A 12500-nucleotide genomic window follows, 5' to 3' on the forward strand; every position below is an offset into this window, starting at 1 on the left:
ACGGGGCCAGTTTTTTCCTGTCTAACTCCTGGGTCGACTCGGACTCCCTCCAGTTATTCACCGACGCATCCGGTACCCTGAGCTTCGGGGGGTTTTTGGTTCTAAGCGGTTCCAGGGCCGTTGGGAAAGCCACCAACAACTCCATCAACCAAGAGTGAGTATTGCCTGGCAGGAACTATTTGCCCTGGTCGTCGCCTGTTCCCTTTGGGGCAGATACTTTGCTAACAAGCGCATAATAATTTTTTGCGATAATGAGTCGGTCGTCGGCATTGTCAATTCTAAGCGCTCCCGCATTCCTAGAGTGATGGACTTAGTCTGCCACTTGACCCTGCTGACACTTAGATTCAATTTCTACCTGCGAGTCTAGCATATTGAAGGTAAAAAGAACACGATCGCTGTCTCGCTTTCAGATGGACCGATTTCGTCTACACGCGCCGCACGCAAATCAAGACCCCTACCCTATCCCACAGGCTCTCATGGAGATCTAAATGCGGACATCCACCGGTTCCTTAACCTCTCGTTGGCAGCTTCTACTCAACAGTCCTACAGTTCGGGGAGAGGCGTTTTCTGGATTTTTTATCATTGTACGGAATCGATCTACCTAACAACCTACCGGCAGACGAGGACCCTCTCCTCCGGTATGTCGCCCACCTAGCACGATCAATCAAACACTCCTCAATTAAGAGCTATTTAGCCGCTCTCCAGCACCTTCACATCCGCAATGGTTATGACCTCGACCTGAAAAAATTTTTCCGCCTTCAGCTCATATGCCGGGGAATCAAACGTGCACAGGGCAGCAGCTTACACTTCGAACAGCGATTCCACTATGATTTGGGCTGCAATGACACTACCCTTTTTTTGTTTTTTTGCAGTTAGGAGAGCTGACATGCAACTCCCCCTTCTCGTCACATATTCACCTTTCCCCGGAGGATATAACCTTCTTTCCCAGTTAAACCTCCCCTCATTACATGTCGGTACGCATAAAGATTTCCAAAACAGATCCCTTTCACTCTGGGCACACCATTTATATCGGGCCAACTAACCAGTCAATTTGCCCTGTGCAGTCCATGCACAGGTATCTGTTGGCAAGGAACACCACCCCAGGACCCCTTTTTCAATACGCTTTGGGACTACCATTGACCAAGCAAGATTTGACTTCCAAGACAAGGCAGCTCTTATCACTTGCCGGTTTCGACCCATCTAAATACGCCGGCCATAGCTATCGCATAGGTGCTGCCACAACGGCAGCCTCAGTTGGGCTCCCACCCTGGCTATGAGCGATAATTATGTTAAATGCCCTAATTCCCTTCTCTCACAAGTTTCAGTTAAATTGGTAGGGAACACCCAAAATTAGCCTCTGATACTCCACATCACGGTCTGCCACATAACGGGGCAAAATTCTATGATACATTTTGCTACATTTCAGTATTTGTTTTGTTAGTTTGTGGTTCGTCAATGGGGAATACACTTCGTGTATTTGTGGGATGAAGTGTTCCCATGCGGGTCACCCTTTGCCCCATAGACTCACCGTACTAGGGTTGCGTGCCTTCTGATCGCGCACGGTTACCATAGAAACCAAGGGGTGCAACCCAAGATAGGATAAGGACCTCTCAGGTGAGGGATTGTAACCCTCTAGAGAGTATTGTGGCCTTGGGGATTGTAACCCCTTGTCGAGGATTGTAACCTTGCACTGCCAACTTGGTGTCATGGCCTTGGGGATTGTAACCCCTTCGAGAGGATCGCGACCTCTCTTTGCCAGGCAACTTAGTTATCCTGCCTTTTCACAACCTGCTAATGGAGTGCTTCATCTCCTACCCCATTACCCCACAAATTGTTGTCTGTTTCACTTGCTGTCATGGGTTGGGAACATTAACGCTCGAGAACCAATTGACAAGCACCACAAGGCGAGAAAAGCAGAAGGAAATTGCAGGACAATTGAGAGAGAAAGTCATGCTGATATGCAAAGGAAATTGTTTAAAGAGCTAAAGAAAAAGCGTTCAATATCTGAAGAAGGGCAGAAAAGAAGGAAAGCAGAAGCAACCCGCTTAGAAGGTGACATCATTGAACACACATTAATCCTATTCCACAGATTTGCTTTTATTCCTTTATTTTATTTTATTCTATTTTATTCCTTTATTATATTGAGCCGCTAATAGATATATACATGTACATACATATATATAGTGGGAAATCTACGGAAAGGACAATTCCAAAGGGCAGGAAAGCACAGAATGAATAAAGGATTGAATTTCTTCTTAAAAACAGATAACTTTGTTTCTGCAAGGAAGTCATGCTAGAGCTAAAAGAAACTGGCTCGTGCCACAACTCAGGAAGGAAATGGCAATTTGCGCAGTTCTCATGCAAGTTAAATCCTATGACCAAATCTAAAAGCTTTGAGGAGACTGGTACGAGTGAGGTATTGTGGGATTGTTTGGATACACTGTATGTACACGTTTATATTCATCTCAGTTCACAAACGCTTGCAAATGAGAGGACAATGCTATGGTAATTTGCAAAATCAAAATGTTAAGGGAGGTTTAAATGGGGACAGTTTTTGAGTGGATGATAATTGACCCACTGACACCTGAACCGCCCCCATTGACGAGTAAAATCGTCTGGAGTTTGACAGAGTAAAATCTATTCCACTCCTACGATTCAATGGGTTAACCTAATTGTCTTCATCTTCATATCCAATGATATAGCATTTCTTTCACAAAAAGGACCATTCAAAGCAGGAGCCTATGACTAGTAGCCTGTGTACAGCCGCCCGCTCTCCGAAAAAAAAAAAAATCGGAGAGGAGCGTCTGCAGGGATGGCACCAGGTTTTTTTCAATCTGGGTCCTGGGACCCGCATGTTCGGCCAAATTGGGGGTCCCAAAATCTTGGTGACCCTCTGCGAGAAAAAGAGTGTAACCAACTTGGAATTAATATTGACGCATATGCATAGGACCGGCCGACAAAGGCTTTTTCTAGAGCCGATACATTCATTCCTGGACAAGAACTCTGTTAATGAAAGAGCACCCTTTCCAAGGGTTTACGCATCACTGGTTTCCTTCCTTAGGAGCAACGAACAGTGACGTCTTTTGCTATATATTTGCATTCCGTGACTTGCAGAGTACATTCCTCTGAAGAAGACCGCAGAAGGCGGTCGAAAATTTAGTTTTAACCTTTTTAGATGTTGTAAATCCCATTTCTTAGAACTTCAATTATGATCACAGATCGCTCCAACAGTTTTACAAACAACAGAATATACTGACAAATCAAAGCAAGTTGTGTGAGTTATTTAAGTCAGTGCCTTGCGTCCTGGGACGCATTAAAATTTCGATGATGCATTTTTTGGATTTTATTTGCGTAAAAATGCACGATTTCTGCGTTAACGCGATCCCTGGTCTGTGATTTGTATAGGTAATCGCATGGGGCCGAGTAAAATTAAGGATTAATATCACGCGTGTTTTCAGAAGTTGCTGAAATTGCCCGAGTCGCGCAGCGACGAGGGCAATTTCAGCAACTTTTGAAAACACAAGTGATATTAATCCTTAATTTTACGAGGACCCATTGCGATTACTTGTTAATAACAAAGAGGGCAAAATTTTCTTAACACTGTTGAGGCACCTCGAAAAACAGACAGCTAAGCGGAGTTAAAACACTCGTTCGCTCGGAAGCAAAACAACTAACAAACAGACAAGCAAGTCAACTTGTTCTTTGCGTCCAAAACGAGTATAGATGATTGTTATTTACATCCACTCGAGAGGAAAATACGAGTTTCATTCGTGAACAACTGTAACAACGATTAAACCAAATGTTAAGCTTCAATTTATTTTATTCACCTGTGCTGTAGAGGTTTTTACCACTTGCAAATTCGCATCCGTAAACATAGCAAAAGGTTTGTCCAAAGAAATCCACCAAATTTGAGCTACTTGTTCTTCCCGTCAATGGCAAATTGTTCTGTGACCTTTTTTGTTGAGCTGCAAGATGTCGTGGTAAACTGAAAGCCCTTGACGACCACACAATCCCGCTACGCCGGGCGCCATGTAAGTCGATCCAAGTTTTAAGCTTTTCATGAAAAAAATCTTTTGTCCTTCTTCTTGTCACTCGAAAATTCAAATTCCAGATCATCTTTTAAAGCTAGTTCTTAATCTTTATGCCTTTTCGGCGAATGCAGCGCGAATTAAAAGACAAACTTCGATGAAGACGAAGTTGTTTTGCTCAAACAGAAGAAACCAACTGAATGTGGAAGACGTACGTTCAGCCAATCAGGAGCGAGAATTTTTGGCGCTCGACCAATCGTGAGCGAGTAATTTTGCCCTCTTCTCAAGCAAAATTAAGAAAAAATACCCTCTTCATCGACCAATCAGCATTCAGTAATTTTGCCCTCTTTGTTATTAACCGTTAGTAATCGTGCTCCGGAGTAATTTTGCATACATTATTAAGTGATCTACGCTGACCAAAATTTGCGTGGCTCATATTTCGTTGGAGCTAAATTCTCAAAATGGTGGTCAATGAGGTAGATTTCAAACGTGCATCGAAGAGCGTCTCCGACAGTTTTAAGATACCTTGGCTTTATAGCATAGAAGCACTCGTTAAAGGAAAGGATGTATTTGCAAGTCTTCCAACCAGGTACGGCTCTGACCTTCAGAACTGTACAGATCGTTGCCGATGAGCTGTTATTTTCCTCGGTGTGTTCACATCTCAAATCTTCCAGGGCATCACGCTTTGTAGATTGTGCTTGAGAATGGCTAGGCTGGTCCGAGCAAGGCGTTGGGATTACATTGACTGGTAAGGAATAGCGGGAGACGTTTTCGAGTGGACAACCTTTTGAATAGTGCTATATTCACCTCGTGAAGAGCGCTTTCGTTTCTTTTGCACTGACAACAATTCCTACAAATGTACGTCGAATCGATTTCCACTTTACACTCCATAGATAACAATTCCGCTCGTACTTTAAAAGAAAAACCTCTTTGGCAATCAAAAAGATTTTTATTCGTATTTTGTACCGTGCTCAAAGTACACAAGAACTAATCGTAAAATCTCTCACAGTGGTTCTCACGGTGGTTCTCATGTAATCATCGATGGGTAATACCCAATCAAATCATTTTCCACACATTCCAGGAAAAACCACGTGGTATGGAACACGATTATCAACGGTAAATCACAGACGCTCCTCTCCGATTTTTTTTTTCGGAGAGCGGGCGGCTGTACACAGGCTAATGACTAGAAGCATACAACTACATTGTATTTGTGGAACGGCGTTTCTACTGGCTGAGTTATTTATAGATTGATTTTCCCGCGAAACAAGACCTTTCCAGCTAATCACAAGTCTTGCATGAGAAATAAATACCAATGAGATTGAGAATGGTTGCTCCTGCAAGCCAAATGTTATATAAGAACTCATCTGAAAATAGCTTTATCTGTGAATATGCCATTACATAGAACTAGTATTGAAGTTGTAGGCCCCAGGATCCTGTTAAAAGTGAATAAGCAATCACAGAAATAGACCTAGATAATGCAAATTAATGCAAATGCCTGTCCAACTACATACGTACCTTCGATTTTCCTACGCTTGTTCCTGCCACTGCCTTCATCTGACTTTAATTCGTTCAGTGTTTCTGAATGATCATAATAGAACAGATACTGTCAGCATACTTAACATATGGAGATGGTTATCAAACTTGACCAGTTTCCTTGTTTTACGTTTTTGTTCGCCGTTTTGGTCCTCACCACGCACAAACCACACCCTTTTTTTTTTTCTAAAAGGCAGCCAATCAAAAGTTTCGATTAATTTATCCAAAACTCACTTGTGAACCAAGGACAAATGATTGTGGATGGTCCCAGTTAAGATAACATGAAGCGCAACATTGTCACTATTCTTGCTTTTGAAGTTTCTCGAGTTTCATAACCAGACCATCTACATGAACTATGCTAATTATGGTGCCGCTGGTCATTCCAATTTATTGAGGACTTTTTAGCATTCCAGCCATTGGACAACACCCATGTGCGAGCAAATAGGTATGAAGACAAACATTTGGAGCGTTCTTGATGCTGGTCTGTGCGAGTCGAATAGTTTCTTTTAGAAAGATGGAGAGAATTTCTTACGGAAAATGGTTAAATTAGTGTCAGGACTTTAGCATCCGAGAGGAAACCCTTTCGGTTAGCGGTTTTACAAATGTTATGACAAAGCCAAAATGACAAGAGACGAGACAAACGTTTACACATACACTGCAACTGACTTTGCATGTGAACGTCAGGCAGCTAGATTCTAGAATACCTGTCCACTTATTTGCATACGTCAGGAGTAAAGCAATCGTTAAGCGTAATTCCTTCTTCCCACTACTAACTTTCAATGCCACCAGCCTTAGTGCTATTATTCAGCGCTAGGTTCCCCATCATGTTTTAAACATTGGGAGCTTAAAGCAACAATAACGGAAAGGAAAACGCGTCATAAAGCAAAACAGTCGCTAATTAGCACGCTCTTGTTGTTCCCCGCAGCGCAACAATGGAGTTCTCCGACAGAAACGTAAACGTGAATGCCACCAGACATTTAGTGAGCAAAACAATAACTTTACATGTGCGTTTCGACATTGAGTTGTTTTTTTTTTGTTTTTTTTTTTGGCGTTCTCCGCATTAATCTGCAAAGTGAGTAAAACGAACAAATCTCAAGTTTCAGGGAAAACGTAACCAAACAGTGGCAAATTCAAATTTTCTCTCTCAGCTTCAACACCACACCTCCACGTCCGTTTCTGGACAATTCTGCTAGTTTTTGGAAGTTGAATAAGCTGAAATTCTGACAAAAGAGTAAGGAAAACTTTCAATTGTTTTAGTGATGTTTTTGTTGACGCCGCCGTCGTAGATCTCAATAATAATAATACTACTAATAATAATAACAATAACAAGAAGAATAACAACAACAACACTGAATTTCGAAGGGTGCAACTCGACGAGCTACCATCGAAAGATTACATAAGGTGCCTCTGGCAGCCACAAAATAGTGCCTGAAAATGAGTTCAGAGCAGGGCACCACAGCCAGGTGTAATTAAGAAGGTGCCTAATGATGTACCTAATAAGGTGAAAAAACCAAATTTAAGGATTGTGGGAAACGTGTGCTTGTGAGGATAGATTTTTCTCTTTTAAATTATTGCGTCTTCCTTATTGACAAAATTTATACTAGACATTTGAGACGCCCTCTGATCAACCTCGAACTCAGGCTATCTCTCGTCTTCCCCCTTGTTGTTAAGAGTGAGACCTTGGTTGAACCTGGTAACGTGGTCAGCTGACAGCAACAATACCGTATGGTGGGTGGGGCTTCGAATTTAACAAAAATACTGACCAGGGGACGGACGGGACATTTATGCAAACACGGGTGATTTTGCGTGAAAAATGGAAGAGGTTTGGCCAAATTAAAAAGTGCAAATGTCTTCAAACTGCGTTGTGTTCCTCTGGCTATTTGCGTGGAGTATTCGTTTCTAAAGAAAGATTTGTTGACGATCTTGCCATCAAGTTCTTCCTCGTTCTTCCAATTCGATTAATTCTCTCTTGGTTGTTATAGCCGTTTCACCTCAAAATGCACTCTGCGAGACCAGATTTTATAGCTTGACCTAATGGAGTGGAAATTGCTGTTTTAGGAGTGAAGAGACTGGTCGACGATTCAGGAAATGCAGTAATTTAACCATTGTGAATAAACTTTTTTTGGTGTGATTTGCTTTTGCGTAGCCATTGTGCGAGCACAGTGAGGTCGGGTAATGCGCACCACACTTCTTTTACCTTCCCTCCCTGACTCATTAAATCTGTGATAGTGACAGTCTCGCGACTTTGCCACCCTTCCCTGTCGACCGTGTTTTTTTTTACCTCCCATGATTTGGGTGGTCATGTGCCCAGGTTGAATCAGGGTCTCTCTCTCGACGACAAAGGAGGAGAAGAGAAAGGGCCTGGGTTCGAGGTTGCTATCTAATGTGTTTACCTAATAATAATGTAATGATGATGATGATAATAATAATAATAATAATAATGATGATGATGACGACTTTATTAGTAGTACACCCATCAGGTGGCTCTTCACCTACTAATTTCAACAGAAAGCAAACCTTGGTTTTTAAGGAGAGCGGAAAACCGGAGTACCATGAGAAAAACCTCTCAAGCAACGTAGGGAACCAACAAATTCATAGCCAAGCCCCATATGACGCAGAGTCTGGGAATCGAACCCAAGCAACATTGGTGGGAGGCGAGTGCTCTCACCACTGCACCATCCCTGGTGTTACATGGTTGCAGACATTAAGGGAAACCCGCATCTGCTTCTACAGACAACTATTACGACATTAACAACTGATTCTGGCCTTATCCCCAACTCTCCTTCTCTGTCTCTTCTCTATTTTTACTTGTGTTTATTTAGAAATCTCGAAGAGCCTACAAAATACATATTTCCGCTAACTCTTGAGATTAAGCCTACCTTGGAGTTCTTCAAGTTTCTCCTTGATGCTATCATCATCTTTCTTCCACTCCTTCAGCAACTCTCGGTAACGCTTATCAACATCCGGATCCATGCACTCAGTTTTTAGTCGGCTTATGACAGTTGCATAACTTGGGCCAGATCCAAGTGCCAGAAGTGCATTGCTGATATCATGCCATAGCCCATTGAATTCTGAATCACTAACAGAAGCCTGGCTGATGTGAGCGACATTGTTTCGATAATACTTTATTCTTGCTATGTTAGCTTCAGTGCTGTTATCAGAAACTGGGGGAAGCTCGTGCCAGTTTCCAGTGCTAGCAGGAGGACTTAAGTGGCATATATGCCTTAACAGCAAAGTCAGAAGTGTAATGTCAAAATTGGTTGACGACACAGATGGAGAGGTGGTTGCAGGTGGGTAGAGCTGTGAAGGATTTAAAACTCTTTTTTTCCGCAACGATTTCAATGTGGTGAGGGCAGGATCAGTTGTCAAAGTCACGTGTAGATTGGATGGAAAATGTATTTTGTCAAAGGTGTCTCTGAGGACCTGGGTTCCCACGTCCACGAGAAGGCGGCACAGGCGTGCATAGTTAGTCCCCTCCTTGGTTGAGGGAAAGGCCCCTGGGCCAGATGCCATTTCTGACAATGTCGCGTACCTAAATGGGTAAAGTAAGTGTCATTTTTTGGAAATCAAATCTGAAACCAAAGTTTAACTTATCGAGCGGAGGAAACAGGTGAAATCCAGACTATTGTAGCACTTACAAAGTGGATCGAAGAAATGCAGGATTTCGGCCAAAATGATGACGAAAAGAAAGGGAGATTCCTGCTTTAAATGAATCAATTACAAAGTAAACTCTGTTTCATGAATTTCATCTCAGATAGCACGTTATTGAGAGCGACAAGAATGGACTTTTTGTTGTGTCAGATATTATGTATATGTAATTCTCGGACGAACAAACTACTTCATGGGTTATGCATTCTTAATGCCCAATTTGCATACATGTACATTTTTGATACTTTTGTCTTCTCTTGAAAATAACTTTATTCTGATTGGTCATTCTTAACAGTGCATGCAGAGCAAAAGAACGAAGAAAGATACGCGTAAGGGTTGTACGGGAGAGGCAAGCTACTACTCATGGGCTTCTGACATTAAACTTAAGTGACATTCAATGAAAGAATTATCTCAATTTCAGGCTTTGTTCCATATCGACCCCTAATTGAATGACAAATTCCAAAAACGTGGACCATCAAGATCATTGCTACAATTGCAGGTCTTTCTCTAAAAGCCGGCTACCGTTGGAGCTCCGGCGGCTGTGAAGCATGAAGTCACCGTCTAGTTGGCCTACAACTTCTTCAAAAGCAAACCTCTTAAGATTTTTACAGTCTAACCACTCAATAGTGAAAAAATGCTCAAAATTGCCTACAATTGTCTTGGGAATTTCTGTATAAACCGTACGTTTCTTTGTCCTGCGTGTGTTTGCAATGACAATCCCATTCAAAAAAACCTTTCCCGCCATTTTCAGCGGTATCATACTAAAAGCGGTGTCTGACACGGTCAGTGTAAAACGCAGACTGCAGACCAGGGGTAAAATGCAGACTGAGGGTTATACATGTAATGTAACTGCTGAATTTTTTAAAGCCCAAACCCTTTAAAAATGCTAACCTTAGGCCTAATTAGGCATAAAACAACATTTAGGCATAACTGTTAACATTTCTAAAGGGTTTGGGCTTTTTCAACAGTTGCATTATTATCTGGGCCTAATTCAGGCTCACCTAATTTCCATGTTACTGATGGTCTGCACAGTCTGCAGTCTGCGTTTTTCAGTGTCCCATTATAACTGCATTTTACCCCCGGTCTGCATTTTACACTGACCGGTGTCTGACACTTGCAGACTGCCGACCTAATGCACACCGAAAATTGCAGTCTAACCCTAAATCACAGTTATTGAAAGCTAACTGTTTTAAAATGGGTTCTTAGACTTAAATACTGTTGATCAGTGCAGATATTTTCTATCAAATAAACTATGTACGTATGTATGCAGTCTACAGTTGTCATGCACCTCACTAAAAGTAAGCCTTGCTTTAAAAAAGATGGCAGCCAAGCGTGACCAGATTGTTCGCAATCACGTTCCGGAACAGACATTTTAATTTTCATTGCCTTTGGATGAAGTGAAAGTCTTGAAATATTAAGACTGTTCCTTTTGTTCATAAATATTTTGTCATTTTGTTGACCTAATGGCTGCCTTATTGCCACAGCCACCTACTCTCATATGTGTAGACACCCACTCAAAATGTTATTGAAAGCACCGAATTCAATTGGCACATGCCCACAGTAAACAAAGTCTTGCATCAGACACCTGAACCACGCTATCAAGTTGAACATCTACCCCAGAGACTGCCAACAAAGTCATTAACCCACAATGCAAGTTGTTTCAATAACTACATGTACCTTGTATACTATTCCGGAAGTATTGACTCCATCATGCATTTCAATACATTCCAATACCATTTCACTTGAAGATGGCAGCAAACACCGTTGAGTGGGCCCAAATCTTTGACGAATTGCTCCATTTAATGACGGATTATGAAGCCTTTTACTACTCAACAGATTCTATGTTGCAAGAAAATACACATTTTTGAATGGAATCAGTTCTTTTCGCTCATCAACAAGTCATAGCTTTAGCGACCAAGGCAAGACAAGACTGTGCTCTTGTTGTGCAATACATCTACATTTCAGCAATGTTCATACTTTGTTTTCGAATGGGCAACAATAAAGGAAACTCAAACAGGTACTAACCTGGGGTATATGGGGTAGTTGTTGACAACGTAGTTCAGTTGTTTGATGCAGTTTGGCTACCTGAAGTTAAAGTGTGATGGCAATCGCAGTTCAAGTTGTTGGAACGTGCCATTGAGTTTAGGGTCGATACCTCAAATATCTCTTGGCCTTGAAAGAAATGTTGTTGAATGTGAGGACTTAATTTTGTAGAGGTTGCTTAAAATTCTTTCTTGACCTTAAGAGAAAATTCGCTGAACATGACTTGATGCGGTAACCAGTCACAAGCACCCCTCAACAACCTTTTTTTCATTTTTCGACACTAAATTTGAATGGACGTCAATCAAATGTTTCCATAACAATAGTACAGCCTGTTCATTTGGTGGCAATCAAATTCGTCATGGAAACATTTGATTGCCATTCGCCCAAAGTACATTGTTGAGGGGCGCGTGACTGTTAACCATGCTGTTAAATTGTCTTGACCTTAAGAGAGGGTCTGAATGGGGTTTAGTGTTTAGTAGTTATTTGCCCATAATTTTTAGTCTTTGCTGTTAAATTTGCCATTTTTAAAATGTTGACTGTTTCTGGAGAAAATACTGTCAATTGTTTGGAGCGTTTTTCGTGAAAACCCCATAGTCTTTAATTTAAAAAAAAATAATAATGATATTATTATTATTATAATTATTATTATCATTAATATTAATAATAACCATGAATTTATATAGCACAGCTTAGCAATGTTCAATTAATTAAGCTGGCAATAAATGAAATACCTCAATATGTAATAAATAGGATAGGATAGGATAGGATAACTTTATTTAGACACAGTAAACTCATCAGTCGCAACTATAAAAACCTAATTAATTACCACAATTATTACAAATTATACAATGACTACAAATACGTTTTTCAAAATTGCTCTAAATAATCAACAAATGTAATTATAATATTAAATGACAAAGTAAAAACCTGCTTTACACGAGTGCAGTGTATAGAATTGTAGATTAACTTGATGAAAAGAAACGCTCGCAGCCAGCCCAGAACGCTCTAAGGGAGTCAGCCTGCCACAATTCGATTGGTAAATTATTCCAAAGAACTGCTCCAGCGTAGCTGAAGCTATTTTTCACATAGTTTGTGTGTGGCTGTGGGATAGCTAGTTTGCCCTCTGTGTCCCTTAAGGAGTAACTGGAGACGCTACTATGGTCAACAAATTTGGAACTAAGGGTTTTGCTGCAAGATGCCCAGACAGAATCCCAGTAATCAAAGTGAGGCTGTACTAAAGACATGAAG

At 41.2% G+C, this 12500-nt stretch overlaps 1 protein-coding gene across 9 annotated transcripts in view; it reads right to left on the reverse strand.

Moving 5' to 3' along the window:
• LOC138010461 (nucleotide-binding oligomerization domain-containing protein 2-like) overlaps positions 1-12500 on the reverse strand; it is a 34039-nt gene that overhangs the window by 6964 nt on the left and 14575 nt on the right. For 5 of the 9 annotated variants that reach the window (XM_068857438.1, XM_068857436.1, XM_068857433.1 and 2 more), the window contains 2 exons: positions 8441-9093; positions 5544-5606 (listed from right to left, as the gene is read on the reverse strand). In XM_068857438.1, coding sequence (XP_068713539.1) covers positions 5544-5606; positions 8441-9074 — 697 coding nt within the window. In that variant the 5' untranslated portion in view covers positions 9075-9093. Of the gene's footprint in view, positions 1-5543; positions 5607-8440; positions 9094-10886; positions 11049-11234; positions 11382-12500 lie in introns of all 9 variants that reach the window. The other 4 variants (XM_068857434.1, XM_068857432.1, XM_068857435.1 and 1 more) reach the window with 3 other exon arrangements.

Source organism: Montipora foliosa, chromosome 7 (assembly GCF_036669935.1).
Source record: "Montipora foliosa isolate CH-2021 chromosome 7, ASM3666993v2, whole genome shotgun sequence".
In the NCBI taxonomy this organism is placed as follows: domain Eukaryota; kingdom Metazoa; phylum Cnidaria; class Anthozoa; order Scleractinia; family Acroporidae; genus Montipora; species Montipora foliosa.